We start from the raw sequence: 15,274 nt of genomic DNA, 5'->3' as shown, positions 1-15,274 counted from the left end.
TCTCCACGAGCAAGCCGCTGTAGCTGTGCAGATACAATCATATTGCTATCCTGCGCCTCTTCAAGCTGTTCTACCAGCCAGTCGTATTCAAATTCAAACACGACATCTATGATTGGCTCATGGCACGGCACTTGCTGCTTGCCTTTGGTATGGTACCCCATACCCCGCCATCCTTACCCCGATCCGATAGCCAGCAGTGCCAGCCACCAGGGTCGCCTAGGAAAGAGGAAAGAGGGGCAAACATATGTTCGAATGCGTGATGTCCTATGACTGCAATTGCGTGACTGCTTATCACTTACATTCACTTAGTTGTTGGCTGAAACCCCAGGTCACCCGTCGAAAGGAGCAGTTACCCAGGCCAGCTCATCATCAATCAATCACTGCTACTCCCACGGCTATTTACCATCACCTACTTGCACAACCACCGTTATCATGGCTTCGAACAGTGCTCCCGCTTCTACGTTCAAGTACAACGAGAAGCCCGTCTATACGACCTCCAATGGCTGCCCCGTTGAGAACCCAAGCAAGTGGCAACGGGTTGGCACCCAAGGACCGCTGTTGCTGCAGGATTTCCACCTGATCGATCTTCTGGCCCATTTCGACCGGGAGCGGATCCCCGAGCGGGTGGTCCACGCCAAGGGCGCAGGTGCCTATGGAGAGTTTGAGGTTACAGACGACATTAGCGATATCTGTTCTATTGACATGTTGACCGGCGTGGGCAAGAAGACGCCGTGTGTTGCGCGATTCTCAACCGTCGGCGGCGAGAAGGGCTCGGCCGACAGCGCACGGGATCCCAGAGGTGTGTATTAGCACCTTTCCATGCTCTATCAGACTGCTTTTAGTTGGGGCGAGCAGACACTAACTGGAGGTACTGCAGGCTTCGCAGTCAAGTTCTACACCGAGGAGGGCAACTGGGATTGGGTGTACAATAACACGCCTGTCTTCTTCCTGCGTGACCCTACCAACTTCCCATTGTTCATCCACACTCAAAAGCGCAACCCCCAGACCAATCTCAAGGATGCAACTATGTTCTGGGACTACCTCAGCACCCATCCCGAGTCCATTCACCAGGTCATGCACCTGTTCTCGGATCGTGGCACGCCTTACTCGTATCGCTTCATGAACGGCTACAGCGGGCACACCCATAAGTTCGTCAAGCCGGATGGCTCTTTCGTATATGTCCAAATTCATCTGAAGACCGACCAGGGTAGCAAGACTATGACGAACGGGGAAGCCGGCAAGATGGCATCAGAAAACCCTGATTTCTCGACCCAAGATCTCTTCGAGGCCATTCAGCGAGGTGAACACCCCAGCTGGACTGTATACGTCCAGGTCTTGACCCCGGAGCAAGCCGAGAAGTTCAAGTGGAACATCTTTGACCTTACCAAGGTATGGCCGCAAGGCGAAGTGCCCTTGCGACGATTCGGCAAGATGACGCTCAACCGAAATGTCGAAAACTACTTCGCCGAGATCGAGCAGGTTGCTTTCTCTCCGAGCCATCTGGTGCCGGGCGTCGAGCCATCGGCCGACCCCGTCCTCCAGTCCCGCCTCTTCTCATACCCCGATACTCACCGCCACCGATTGGGGGTGAACTACCAGCAGATCCCTGTGAATGCACCCTTGAAGGCATTTAATCCATACCAGCGTGACGGCGCCATGTCTGTGAATGGAAACTACGGGGCCAATCCAAACTATCCAAGTAGTTACCGGCCCCTGACACACAAGTCCATCAGCCCAACTAATCGCCATGAGAAGTGGGCTGGCGAGGCTGTCAATGCACTCTTCGACGACATGCAGCCGCACGACTATGAGCAAGCCAACGGGTAAGTTTCAGTTGACATGGGATGCTGTATAATTAGGCAATGTGACTAATCAGGCTTCCAGGTTGTGGAAGGTTCTTGGTAGAACCTCTGGCCAGCAGGACAACTATATCAACAACGTCGCCGGACATTTGTGCAATGCCCATGTCGACACCCGCCGCCGCACCTATCAAATGTTCTCGCATGTCAACCCAGAGCTTGGGTCTGCCATTGAGTCCGCTACTGAGAAGAGCGTGCCCAGATTGTAGATAGTGCGTAGGGCGAGGAGGTTCCCCCCTGCAGGTAGGTGAATATATGGTGCAGTATACTTGTGCTAGACAGCTAGACAGTCAATGGCAGCGGCGAAGTACTCCAGATGCTGTGCCTGGAAATCCCTGTGTCATCGGGGCCTAAAAGTATCTACTTTGAGCGAGATCCGGTGGTAGGGAAAACGTCCCGTCCCAACACTACCTAGGTTATAAGTGTGGGGGGTCGGCTGCTGACGTTTCTTCCTCAGCGAAATGTACGCGAAGGCATGACTGGCCAATTGCAGCTCAAACCGTACCGCAGCAGAGAACCTGACTGACCCCTCTGTTTGGTGCTTGCAATGCCATGTATAGACTGACTACGATATATCCTCTTGCACCCTTATCATGACTAGCCTTGGAAATTCATGCTGTGGTGTCAAAACCCGGCCATCGACATTTCTGGTTGATCTATATTGTCTCTGAGCAAGTGCTGAAAATCTGCTTGCCAGACACCTGCCGCGGCTGGTATACCGAAAAGCAAACAGCATATCGCCGCTATATGTGCAACGTATATACATGATGCCAATACATAGGCCCTAGTAGCAAATAGCTACCAACTTTAATAAACTCGTTGGCACTACCGGAGCTACTTCTCGGCTAGGAAGCTGCTTATCATGGAGTTGCAGCCAAGGCCCACGATACCCCAACGATGATCAGTCCCAGATTGGCAGGTTGGGGCATAATCAGCAAGTCACCTCCCTTGTCTGCCACCATTCCCCAGTAAACGAGGAGGGGGTGAGGGTGACAGACTGGGGCCTGCCATTGCATTGGTTCCCTTGGGATTATATACTGTTGCATACCTATGCAATGCCTGTTGGCTCGGATATCTAACACGGACATGGTAACGGAAAGGAAGCGAGGAAAGGAGACATCATTCATAGCAAAGCATGCATCCTCGAGGCACTTAATTTAATCACGCCATAAATCAACCAAATATGCCTAAGAGAGTCCTGCCAGATATGGAAGTCGCCGTGGTACAGAGGAAGCCCCTTATACAGCCTGGGCGGATAACAACTTCGTATCTCTTGCCATTATGTTTGCTTGTTATTGCCCAACGGGCCACGATTTGTTCTACGCTATACTTTCCAGCCCTACTGGTTCAGAATATACCTTCCATATTAGTATTGGGGTTCATCTTTTCAAAATGAGATGCACCTGCCTCCTTCGCAATTTGGAGAGTGGCCTACTTAATCCCCAGGCCTCCCCCCGATTTCCCTTTAGCTATCTTTTGCATCCTAAGTCACACTTCCATACGATATGAAGCTTCTCGAGGTAGTCATAGCCGCGACATCCCTGGCCTCGGTGGCTGTCACTGCCCCGGAGCCAGTTGTTTACGATGGCTTCAAGACCTTCCGTATTAATGTGACTGAAGGACTCTCATCGCTGAGGAGCAAGCTTGCGGGCTTGGCGCAGACGCGCGAGCTACATAGCCATGCAGACCACATGGATGTTGCTGTTGCACCCACCGATATCGCAGCTTTTGAGGCTCTGAACTTGCCTAACGAAATCTTGGACGAGGACTTGGGTGCTTCGATTGCCGCCGAGGGTCCCTTGGTTAGTTACAGCTGTGAGTCCACCATGCCTTTACAAATCTAGCCAGTATCGTAGTTGACGGGCCTCACACAGCTCTTGCCGAGGTCACCACCAGTGCTCTCCCCAGTGATTCGTGGTTCGATGGTTATCACGCCTACGAGGATCACCTGGCCTTCATCAAAGACCTGCAGTCGGCTGTTCCACAGAACTCGGAGATCCTCGAGATCGGAGCTTCGTACGAGGGACGACAGATCACTGGTCTTCACCTGTGGGGGAGCGGTGGAAGCGGCGCAAAGCCGGCAATTTACATCCATGGCACCGTTCACGCCAGGGAGTGGATCGCTACCATGGTAAGTCTTTCGCAAATGAACGTTTCAGCCGTGCAACGTATACTCGCTGACTGGCCACAAGGTCGTGGAATACTTCGCTTATCAACTCGTCTCCGGTTATGGCAATAATGCCACGATCAAGGGCTTTCTGAACAGCTATGACTTTTACTTCTTCCCTGTTGTCAACCCTGACGGTGAGTGTAATCCAGTTCAGATATTGTCTACGCCCTAGTAGAACCTGTGTCTTACCAGTGACAGGCTTCAAATACACCCAGAGCAATGACAGACTCTGGCGAAAGAACCGCATGCCTCGGTCAGGCACCTCGGCCAAGGGCACAGACATCAACCGAAACTGGCCTTACAAGTGGGAAGTCAGCGGCGGCGCCTCAACAAGCCCATCTGCCGAGGACTACAAAGGACAGGCTGCTGGCGATACACCCGAAGTCAAGGTTCTCAAGGCTTTTACCGACAAGCTTGCAGCTGGCAAGGGAATCAAGCTTTATATCGATTTCCACTCCTATGGCCAATACATCCTTCTCCCATATGGTTACAGCTGTTCTAAGAAAGCGACGAACGATGCCAAACAGGAGTCTCTAGCGGGCGGATTGCAGTCTGCTATTGCTAAGCCCAATGGCAAGAAGTTCACCTACGGCCCGATTTGCTCGACACTCTATGCGGCGACTGGCGGCAGCACAGATGTAAGCGAACCCCCCGCGTTCCCCGTTCGCACCTTTGCAAACGAAGGTAGCGACTGACCCGAGTAATACAGTACATGACAGACGTCGCCGGAACCACCTACGCATGGGCTATCGAGCTCAGGGGCAATTCCTTCGTTCTGCCTGCAAACCAGATCCGGCCAAGCGGTGATGAGATCTGGCAAGGGATGCAGTATTTAATCCCTTCTCTCTGAAATGGGACCAGTCAGCAGTGTCGGTCGACGAGGACCTCGGGGTAACCCAGCCTCGGGATTCGGCTGTACGTGCATGCGTATGTGAAGGAGCGGCACGGAGCCATGGATGCGATGCTATGGAGTGCACGGCGTCGATGATCGTCGATGATCCAGTTCTCCACTGCCTCCTCCGGGGGGTGGTTGGATTCAGGAGCAATAAATACCTAAAACAACCGAGCACATACATAGTAGTAGCAACCCATGAAGCTCCTGCGCGAACGAAGATCGAATGTATACATATTTGCATTTGGACGCCTCACTGTCAACCCTTTGTTTTGAGCTGACTCGGGCAAGTGCATCACCGATATCCCGTTCTGCTGGGGGCAGAAACCCGGGGCAGATGCGCGTAGCAGCTGCGGCCTGTTTGGCGTCCCTACATCGCGGCAACACAGCGACCACTACGCGCCGGCGTATAGATGCTAGATGCCGCCGAAATCTGTCGCGCGTAAGGATGCGGCTATCTCATTCGATGCTACAATGATTCAGCTCGGAAGGGCCGCTTGCCGTTGTACTGTACATATCGAGAAAACGCCGTGGGTATGTGGTATTCAATTAGATTGCTTATTGTCCAGCCACGATAGATGCTGAGCGGAAGTGAGGGGGGAGCATGACTGTTAATTTACAACGACCTGGCATTGGCGTTAAAGCATTGGGCAGTAAATCCAGTAAATAAGATACTGGGCAGTAAGACGGGATCCACCGGGCAAACTGTCATTTGATTTTAGCACGAGGGCTAAGCATTTCAACGATCTGCTTTTCCTCGTACGTGAACGTGCCGCACCTCCGCCAAACCGCTTCCTGCTGCGCTCCAAGACTGGTGATGGTTGATCGTCAAGGACTCAAATGATCCTACCAGAAATCCCACTACCCTGTGCAGATAGTCGCCGATCAGGCCGGGTCAAATGGGCGGGGGAAATCCCATCCTACAAATCATCTACACACGTCGGACGAAACTTTCCAAACCTTCATCTCGCCTGCTCGTGTCCCGCTAGGCTGCCATTGGGTCTCGTTGACCCTTCGCCTCTCCACTCATCACCGGCCATTCGAGACGAGCCCCGTTTCAGACCTCTCTCTCAGCGGTTGGACCAACGTCCTAAAACAAAACACAACCACACACAGCGGCCCCCTTCCTCGCCTGTTGGCCGTTGGGTTGCATCTCGGGGCCCGTATTCGAATTCCTGAGCGCCGGTGCGCTTCCGCTTCGGTAGGACATGGGACAAAGCTGAGGCTACCATGTATTTCCGGTCGCTGAAGAGATCGGGTTGAAGAAGTCGTTTCTGCGAAAGAGGACACTGAGCAGTAGACTGAGGACACACAGCCCCTTGCACCACCCGAGCCTCCGAGGCCCATGCTGGCCCAGTACCTGCAGCAGTCCCCGTATCTAGTCCCGCTGTCCCTGCAACCTGACCATGGCCTACCCTACACGCTCAGGAGTCGTTGGCGTCTTGGCGGACAGGCCTATGGCGTTTGAGCCTCTTTCACATATACCGATTTGCCGGGTGCTGCTAGAGCCTCAACGGAGAGGCAGACACAGAGAGAGTTTTGTTCTTCTTCCTCCTTTCCTGATGTTTTGGTCTTTTATCGCTGAATCGCCACCGTCCCCGTCGCGTTCGTTTCTATTTCTCTTGGAATAGCTTCCTTTCTGCCTCCCCTCTTTCTCGCTTCTCCACAAGCCTGCTGAGCGGGATTATTCATTCTTTTGGACCTTTGATACCGTTGCGCAATTGTCATATTTGTGTGTGTGTTGTTGCATAGCTTCTCGATTCTATTCACTCTTTTAAACATATTTACCAACCTACTCGAACCGTCCGCTCCTTCGTTTTCTTGCTCTTTATCCTCTACAGTCTAATCAAGATGGTCGCCAAGTACTCGGCAGCTTTTGCTGTCATGTCCACTCTAGCGGCCGCCGGCCCTGTCTCTTCTTCCCCAAGAGCCGTGACCGAGCTCAACCAGGCTGCCTTTGAGGAAGCGCAACAACGTGACGAGACGGCAACTCGAGCCTTTTCCAACACGGCGATAAAAGTAAGGACTTTGGCGGAGGACCTCTTCTTAGAGCGCAGGAACTAATGTTGGCAACGTGTAGACCTCGGACGGAAAGTGCCTTTTTGTCAACAAGCTCTCTGGCGACTTCCGCGCCAACCTAACCCCAGTCCAAGTGGCCGAATGCGGATCTACCGACGGTCAAGGCTGGGACATCATCACTCAAGGCGAGCACAACAATGTTGCCGGGTCCATGCTGATTGTGAACACCTTGGTATGTCATCACGTCACCGGCCCAAGGTGGCCTCGGACTGTATCGCAGCTGACCTCCGATAGACCCAAGCGTGCCTCAACTTCGACCCTCGTCGCCCTGCTGGCTCTCAAGTCAACCTCTTCTCTTGCGGTGGTCGCGCTGATGGCGGTATGTATCAATGTTTCGTAAACCTGTGGCAGCTTAGCTAATTTTATCTGTCCAGGTGGCTTGGTCACTAACTCTCAGCTGTTCGCTTTTAACGGCGCCACCGGCCCATTGTCACTGACCCCTGACAACCAGAAAGGGACTTGCTTGGTAGCTACTGGCAGCACGGTTGATATCGCAGCTTGTGGAGATGGACAGGCTGGCCAGTCGTTTACCTTCGGCGCTGCCGCTGCAACCGACGGGGCGATTTCCACCACGACGACCGGAGCATCGATCGCATCCACCTGCAATCCCATGACCGTAACTGTCACTGCTGCCGGCAAATCGAAGCGCGCGGACGGACCCGATACTGTTACCAAGACCGAGGTCATTTACGTTACCGAACGCCCGTCGCAAGCAGCGGAACCCAGCTTCTCGTCCACGACTACAATATTCGTGACAGTGGGTGCTGCTGCGCCCTCTGGCCCGGCGCAAGATGCTGGAACCATTCCGCAGGTATCGATTAACCCTACAACGACTGTGGTGATGAACCCTGGAAACGGAGCGCCCGCTGCTACCAGTGCCAAGGCATCGGCTCCCGCTGCATCCACCACTCGTCGTGCCAAGGCTCCTGCCTCGTCCAAGCCAGCCTCGTCCAAGCCAGCTGCGTCTGCCCCCGCAGCTTCTGTACCAGCCCAAGGCGGCATTCCCCAGGTCTCGATCGGCCCCTCTGGTACTGTCACGTTGAACCCTGGCAATGGAGCCGGAGCCGCACCAACAAGTGTAGGCGCTGGTAAGGCGGTTCCGTCAACTTCGGCCAAGGCCAAGGCTCCTGCTTCGTCTGCGCCCGTTGCCTCCGCGCCAGCGGCACCGGCCCCATCTGCGCCAGCTGTTGCTCCCCCGGCCGGAGGCATTCCCCAAGTATCCATCGGCCCCTCGGGCACCGTTACCTTGAACCCTGGTGGCGGAGCTGGAGCTGCACCAGTGACTTCAGCGAAGGCTAAGGCTCCTGTGTCGTCTGCGCCGGCTGCACCAGCCCCGTCTGCGCCTGCTGCTGCTCCCCGGCCGGAGGCATTCCCCAAGTTTCCATCGGCCCTTCGACCACTGTCACCCTTCTGACGTAAAACTCCACCTTCAAGTGTACATCTTCTGATTGTGGTTGCTTTTACGATACGAAAAGCCTGACAACCAGACATTCTGATTCTGTATTTGTACATATTATTCTTCGTGTGTGTGATATAGAATCCAGGTTCGGATTGGAGAGGACCTACGCAATTTGATTTTTGGTTATATTATTTCAGCAGCACCAGTTTCTCGGCATGTAGCAAGCGAGCAGCAAAGCGTTAGGCTAAGGAGTACAGTACCTGCATTAAAACAAAGAATAATTATATTTTGGTACATGTCAAATGGTGTTTCTACATGCAAATGAGAGACGATCTGTCTCGTGGCGAAAGTTACGTTCTGGCGTGTGAAAGTTCCTCAGAATTCCGGGATTTGGAGGGAACTCAGTCCCAGTTGCCTGTGCCTAGCTGAACGGGGCGCCCGGCGCGGACGTCGTCCATGATGGCCTCGATGCTCCAGGGCTCGTACTTGTAGCCAGGGGGTAGTTGGGCGGGAAGCTGTCGTCCTTGTCAAAGGGCACGCCAGCGCGGATGCTGGCGACGCACTGGGCGTAGTGCTCGTGGGCGTAGACCTCAGGGTCGTGGCCCCAGACCCAGCTGGGCAGCTTGGGCTGAGCCTTGCGGGGGTCGAGCTTGACCTTGGACCAGTCGGTGTCCTGGAGCAGCTCGGCGTTGGAGAAACCGAGCTTCTGGGCGCACGAATTGCGGACGAAGCGGAAGCGGACGTGGGCTCGCACGGCCTCGGCCACGTTCTCGCGCCCGCCACACAGCTGTAGGCAGGACGCAATAGAGATGGCGTCCTCAATGGCCTGGGTGGCGCCGTTGCCGGAGGCCGGCAGGAATGAGTGGGCGGCGTCGCCGATCTCGATGACGCGGCCGCCCGGGGACGCCCACGACGGCTGCGGGTTGCGCCAGAACAGCTCGAAGTTGATGATGGTCTCAGGCGGCGTCAGCTTGATCAACTCCTTGAAGATGGGCGCCCACGGCTGGGGGCCCACGCCCTTGTCCATGTTGGTCAGCACCTCATCAGCCTCGACAGTGTGGTTCCAGTTCTCTTCCTCGGACCCCGTCACGTCGTGGTTCATGATCCATATCATGGTGTCGGCCCGTGAGAGGGTCATGGCATAGGTGCCAGGGCTAGTACGCATGAGGCATTTGGTTAGCCAATGATGGCAAAAGGAGTGACGCGGAGAGTGTCACATAAACAAAGCGGTAGAGGAAAGGAAAAGCAACATACCCGAGCCAGGTTCGAATGATGGGCTGATCTTCATTGGGTCCCGCCATCTTGAAAAACTCCCGTACCTCGGGGTGTTTCAGGATGTACTCCCGGGGGAAGGCGGCACGCCACATGGCGCGTCCGGAGCTCATAGCCCGGACCTGTCCGCCGACAAGCTTTTGGCTCTTGGAGCCAACACCTTACATTCAAACAAGGGTCAGTATGGGCTTTACTTCAAAGGCTTCAGGGGGGCGAGTTGATATGTTTGTGTGTTCTCTCACCATCAGCAGCGATGACGATATCCGCATCGTAGCGATCCCCTTGGTCCGTGACCACGCCTGCCCTGCCAGTCTCGGCGTCCTCAAAGTAATCGACGACGCGTTTGCCGAACTGCACCTCGACACCTAGACGCTGGACCTGGTTGACGAACATCTTATAGACGAGGGGACGCATCTGGAACGTGCCCGGCGGGGTGTCCGGGTCGAGGCCGGCGTCGCGCAGGCGGTCCGACACCAGAAGCGGCGCGATCATCTGCTCCCCGCTGTGCTTAAAGGTCTCGATCCAGGCGTTGTGCAGGGAGATCTCGTCGAACTCGGCCGACATCTCAGGCCAGTGCTTAAAAAACTTGGTGGCGCTGAGGCCCATGAAGTACATGTCACCTGGGAAGAAGAACATCAGCACTCTGGACCTAGGATTTTATGACGACTACCTGACCCCGAGCCGGGGCGGTAGTTTAGGCTTGACTTACCTGCGGTGTTGATTGTGGCATTGCGCTCAAGAACTCGCACATTGTGGCCTTTTCGTACACACTCGATGGAGGCTGTGAGGCCGGCTAGCCCAGTGCCTACGATGAGGACATCTATGCCGGATGGAGGGTATGAGCCTACTGGCCTCGACTCGTTGACTCCGATAGAGCCCATTGTGCGGCAATCACGAGATACGGGTTTTGGTTGGATGACGGAAAGATGGGGTTTCGAGCTATGAACATGGGTTGCGGGAATGTCAAATCAATGGACTCGACCGGCGATGCTCAGTCAACTATGAGCCATTGTATATAGCAACGAGCTAAGACGGCCTTCCCCCTTCCACGCCAGGACCATCGGTCGATGATCTGACCATATTCCGGCAGTCTGGAAGCTGGGTGCGTGGGGTGGACCACGGACTCGTTGCAGCTCCAGCATTACTCATTACCTGTACTCACCAGCCGAAGTTAGACGGGTGGATGGAGGCAAGCGAGGAGGACTTAGGGGCAGCTCGGGGCCGTGGCTCGGTTGTAGCTGGCAAGGTGAGACTCTGGAACCAATGCTGAAGGAGTCCAGGTCGACGGGGGGCCAGGCCAATCATCACATCACATCTATGCGGCCATGGCAGGAGGATCCCAGAAGGATAAGCCTTTGGGGACGGGCCGTCCGTTATTGGCTCTTCTCCCTTTTTCTTCTTTTCTTTTCAAACAGAAAGTCTGAATGGCCGGTCATGATTGGCCGACCTGAGACTGGAGCGACTCCGTTGTCTTAAAGGACGTCAAATCCCCGAGTCCCGTCGTGCGACCAAAGAGACTTCGGGAAGCCATGTAGGTACACCATGTATGTGCATCATTGATTGTCCGATCTATTAAGATTAACCCATGCTTATCATCCCACGCTGCGGCTACAGACCACAGTTCGCCGTGTATAACATGGTGCATGAAGGAGGAGGGAGAGCAACACGTCAGGCTGACAACATGCTCGTATGTGGCCAGCGGCAAGCAATATGGGCGTCAGCCATCAGCCCTGGCACAGGCGGGCCTCCATCTAGGGATAGCCCCGACAGCCGACGAGGGCCCGGGATCTAGGCGGGATGTGCTGATTCCCCTTGCCGTTCGCACGTCATGATCCTAAACTGCTTCTTTCTCTCGGTGCTATCGAGCATGCGTGCCGTCCAGCAGGGATGCCGCCCGCTTCTGAGTGCGGGTTGTGAACGAGAGCGCTGGCTAAGCTTCTGTATCAGTGTGATCGCCGCCAAGCCAAGGCCGAGACAAGGTTGGCGTGAAAGAATCCCGCCGTCAGTCTCAACAGACTGCAGCCTCCCCCCTACGTGCTTGTTGGCCCTGGCAAGCCACGACGAGCTGGGCCTCGGTCGCACGGATGCCCGGCAGACCAATCGCCTCATGGCTCACCTCAGCCGTCGATCCAGGCTAGCCAGGGTGCAGAGAGGATGCCAACGCGAGAGCCTGCTCTTGATAGCTGACCCCCATGGAGCTGCTGGCATTTCAGAATTTTCAACCCTCCTTCCGGCCTGTGGACTGGGCCGTTTCCTTCCGCCTGCCGTCTCGCGCTCCTTTCAACGTACCCGGACCAAATCCTAAAGTGAATCTCGTTTATCATCACATCATACCACATCCCAGATTTGAGGCGAAGTGTCATGTCGCCCCAGCTGCCTGGCCATAAGAATATCCCCCAGGATCAAGCAAACTCTGTCTCGCCTCCTCCACGCACTCAGGAGCCTCCGATCTGGAAAAGTCGGCCTCGAATCTGACAGCCCAACTTATCATCGCTGCATATGCCTGCAACTATCATGTAGCTTTCGAGTTAGCCGTCATCCAGGATTCCGAGTAGCCGCCCAACGATTACAGCTGTCCATCCGGGAGAGCTGTCAACCTTAACTGGCCATCCCTATAACACCACTTCGCCCGCCTGGCCACTGCCGGTGTTGTGGTCTCTCCAAGCGCCCGTCTTCACTATTCACAGCACAACCACACTGTTCCCTGGGCGACGATGCAGCTGCTTACCATTCTAGCGCTAGGGGCAGCCCTTGTGGGCTTTGCCATCTACAAGACCGTCAAGTCTTACCTGGATCTCAACGATGCCAGGCTACCTATTGGGCCCAGGCAGATGCCCTTCATCGGCCGAATTCACGACCTTCCCATTCAATTCATGTGGCTCAAGTTCAAGGAGTGGTCCGACATGTATGCCAAGGACCGCGGCTTTTACATGACAGAGATGCTTGGCGCCAAGTTCCTGATCGTCTCCGAGGAGAAGATCGCTGAGGAGCTGCTGGTTAAGCGGTCCAAGTACAACTCCGATAGGCCTTCGGTCAAGTCCCTCTTCGACTCAAAGAGAGAGTATTTGCCGTTGATGGGGAAGAACGGTGAGCCGACCCCAAGACAAGCCGACTGACCTACTAGGGCACCACTGACCTGCTTGCTACAGAACTGTGGTCGCGCCAACGCAAGCTCACACATTCGTACCTGACCGAAGCCAGCCAAGCCCAGTATCATGGCGTCATGGTCCACGAAGCCAAGCGCTGGCTGGCGAGGCTCATCGAGAACCCCGACGACTTTGGCTTCTCACTTGAAGACATGGCCGCCAAGGTCATGTGCCAACTCACCTGGGATGACCCCGGCCTGAGTGAGTACTGCACGCCCAGTGCATGGGGTTTGTTGACGCAGATGTCTCCGGCTGGTCCGCTCACCAACGTGTTAACTCCCTTGTGGCACCTACCGCTCTTTGCCAACCCCTGGAAGAAGGCAGAAACCAAGCGTCACGACGAGCAACTGAACTGGTGGCTGGCACGCCTGAACACTGTTCGCGGCAACATGTCCAGGGGACAGCAGCGAGCCTGCTGGACACGCCAGTACCTGGAACAATCCGAGAAGTCGGCGAGGCTCTCCGGGGACCGCGAAGCTGCCACCGCCATAGGCATGATAGCTCTGGTAGGGATATTTACGGTGGCTGGACCCCTGTCTTACTTCCTGGTTGCCATGGTTCATCATCCCAAGTGGCAGGTGGCTATACAGCAGGAGATAGATGAGGTTTGCGGAGGAAGACCCCCGGTTCTCGACGATACGCCCAGGCTGCCAGTTCTTCGAGCTTGCATCAAAGAGACAATGCGCTGGAAGCCCAATGTCCCTACAGGTATGTGATGCCAAGCCGAGGCGTATGGGAACCTATGCTCACAAGACGATGGCAGGTGTTGCTCACGAGACCGAAGCCGACGATATGTACATGGGATACTTCATTCCCAAGGGCACGCGTATATTGCCCCTCGACTGGTGAGTTTTCCATCTACACCCAACTTCCAATGACAGCGTACTGTGGTATGGCTTCTGACGGGCCATACAGGGCGTTCCTGCGCAACCCCGTCAAGTACCCCGACCCTGAGAACTTCCGGCCAGAACGCTGGCTCCAACCCGGTTGGCCGACGTACCAAGAGCCGTTGACTCAGTTTCCCACCATCAAGGGACTGAGCTCGTTCGGATGGGGACTGCGCCAATGCCTTGGCATGACTTTGACTCAAGACGAGCTGGTGATTGCCTGTGGAGCCCTCATGTGGTGTTTCAACCTCAAGCCCAAGGTTGACCCCCTCAGCGGCCGGGAACTGCCGGTGCCGCTGGACAAGTCCAACTCGCTCCTCATCATCAAGCCCGATCCGTTCCAGATGGCCTTTGAGCCTCGCAGCGAGGAACGCAGGCGGCAGGCTCTTCGGCAGTGGCAGGAGTCGGAGGCGCGTGATGTGCGACAGCGAGCCGACTTTGCCGCCCGGACGGCTCAGGCCCCTCAGATATCTCAAGTCTCTCGAGTCTCGCGAGTTTCGAAAGTCGTGCCCCCTGCCGAGCCCCAGGTGATCCCCGTGATCAGAGTGTCTGACGAGGGAGGTCCAGGCAAGGTTTCCCACTGGATCAGAACCATGGAGATCCCGAGCGGCTGTTAATGCTTTTTACTCTGCCCTTCCCCCTTTCATCACGACACCAGCGCAGTCATCGTATACCCACCCACCATAACAACACGACACACCCACCCCGAGTCCTCATTTAATCACTCTTACACATACATACACACATGCATACATAGATGGAAACCCGGCGGCGCCAGGGGGCTTGACGGAGAATTGAACAATGCGGATTTCTTCCCGTCTTTTGGTCTTGGCCATCTCAAAGCATAGAACTGCTTCACTTGCCGTAACACACCCGAACAATTCCATCGTTATCACAACTGCTACCACGCCAAGAGTTGCTTCTGCTGCCGTGATGTGGCGTGACAGTTTGCTTGCTTCTTCTGATTAGAGTACGGCTTGGTTCATTGCGAGGCATGGGCCTGAGACCTGCAGACCTGCAGACCTGGCGAACGAAGATAAGGTTTGCGTGCAGATAATGATGACTCTATATGTCTCAGGTCGGTCTGCACGCCCCCATCGGCGCTCCGTAAGCGAGGGACGGGGGGGGATCACGCTATCAGCCGCGCAAAGACATCCAAGTGGGATCGTGTGGGATCGTGTGGTCTGGCGCATCCGCTTAATCGGAGATTCTGCCTGCGTCGTGTCTCTCCTGCCCACGCTGAGTCCTGCCGCTGGCATATATATGCTTTTCTTTTGCTGCGCAGCCCAGGGCAGGCCAAAGAGGTCGGGAAAAGCGAGATACATAGGTGGACAGGACGTTCGGCACGGAACAAAAGAAAGATACTCCAATACTGCAGGCCCTCTGCGTTCTCCCCCTTCGCGGCTCCAAAGCATCGCCCGCCGTTACTTTCCGTTCCTCACACACGTCACGGATAGCTTTTTTTCGACATCATGACAGCCATCGTCCCCCTGAAGCCGTCGTCGGCACGACGATAGCGTTTTCGTACATTTTGTTCGGTGAGTTTGAAAGTCTGTTCCTTGTGGAAGAA

The 15,274-nt window shown here is 55.2% G+C and overlaps 5 protein-coding genes across 5 annotated transcripts; 4 read left to right on the top strand and 1 right to left on the bottom strand.

The window, feature by feature from the left end:
* Window positions 1-432: 432 nt before the first annotated feature.
* PG998_001231 (uncharacterized protein) lies at window positions 433-2,068 on the top strand (the record flags this gene model as incomplete). The annotated part of the gene is made up of 3 exons (XM_066868049.1): window positions 433-799; window positions 878-1,823; window positions 1,885-2,068. 3 exons carry the CDS (start codon window positions 433-435, stop codon window positions 2,066-2,068), a joined length of 1,497 nt encoding a protein of 498 aa, XP_066736464.1.
* A 1,296-nt stretch (window positions 2,069-3,364) lies between these two features.
* On the top strand, window positions 3,365-4,879 carry PG998_001230 (uncharacterized protein; the record flags this gene model as incomplete). The annotated part of the gene is made up of 5 exons (XM_066868048.1): window positions 3,365-3,674; window positions 3,716-3,990; window positions 4,052-4,163; window positions 4,228-4,667; window positions 4,718-4,879. The coding sequence occupies 5 exons, from the start codon at window positions 3,365-3,367 to the stop codon at window positions 4,877-4,879; spliced, it is 1,299 nt and encodes a 432-aa protein (XP_066736463.1).
* A 1,893-nt stretch (window positions 4,880-6,772) lies between these two features.
* Window positions 6,773-8,414, top strand: PG998_001229 (uncharacterized protein; the record flags this gene model as incomplete). The annotated part of the gene is made up of 4 exons (XM_066868047.1): window positions 6,773-6,940; window positions 7,002-7,172; window positions 7,235-7,319; window positions 7,375-8,414. 4 exons carry the CDS (start codon window positions 6,773-6,775, stop codon window positions 8,412-8,414), a joined length of 1,464 nt encoding a protein of 487 aa, XP_066736462.1.
* Window positions 8,415-8,820: 406 nt separating this feature from the next.
* On the bottom strand, window positions 8,821-10,552 carry PG998_001228 (uncharacterized protein; the record flags this gene model as incomplete). The annotated part of the gene is made up of 4 exons (XM_066868046.1): window positions 8,821-9,553; window positions 9,654-9,831; window positions 9,914-10,291; window positions 10,381-10,552. The coding sequence occupies 4 exons, from the start codon at window positions 10,550-10,552 to the stop codon at window positions 8,821-8,823; spliced, it is 1,461 nt and encodes a 486-aa protein (XP_066736461.1).
* A 1,833-nt stretch (window positions 10,553-12,385) lies between these two features.
* On the top strand, window positions 12,386-14,321 carry PG998_001227 (uncharacterized protein; the record flags this gene model as incomplete). Its single annotated transcript, XM_066868045.1, has 4 exons — window positions 12,386-12,758; window positions 12,821-13,525; window positions 13,581-13,662; window positions 13,733-14,321. 4 exons carry the CDS (start codon window positions 12,386-12,388, stop codon window positions 14,319-14,321), a joined length of 1,749 nt encoding a protein of 582 aa, XP_066736460.1.
* Window positions 14,322-15,274: the final 953 nt, after the last annotated feature.

Source organism: Apiospora kogelbergensis (assembly GCF_038363985.1).
Source record: "Apiospora kogelbergensis strain CBS 113332 chromosome Unknown utg000001l_segment0_segment0, whole genome shotgun sequence".
Taxonomy (NCBI): Eukaryota; Fungi; Ascomycota; class Sordariomycetes; order Amphisphaeriales; family Apiosporaceae; genus Apiospora; species Apiospora kogelbergensis.
This window is presented reverse-complemented; position numbering and strand designations above follow the sequence as displayed.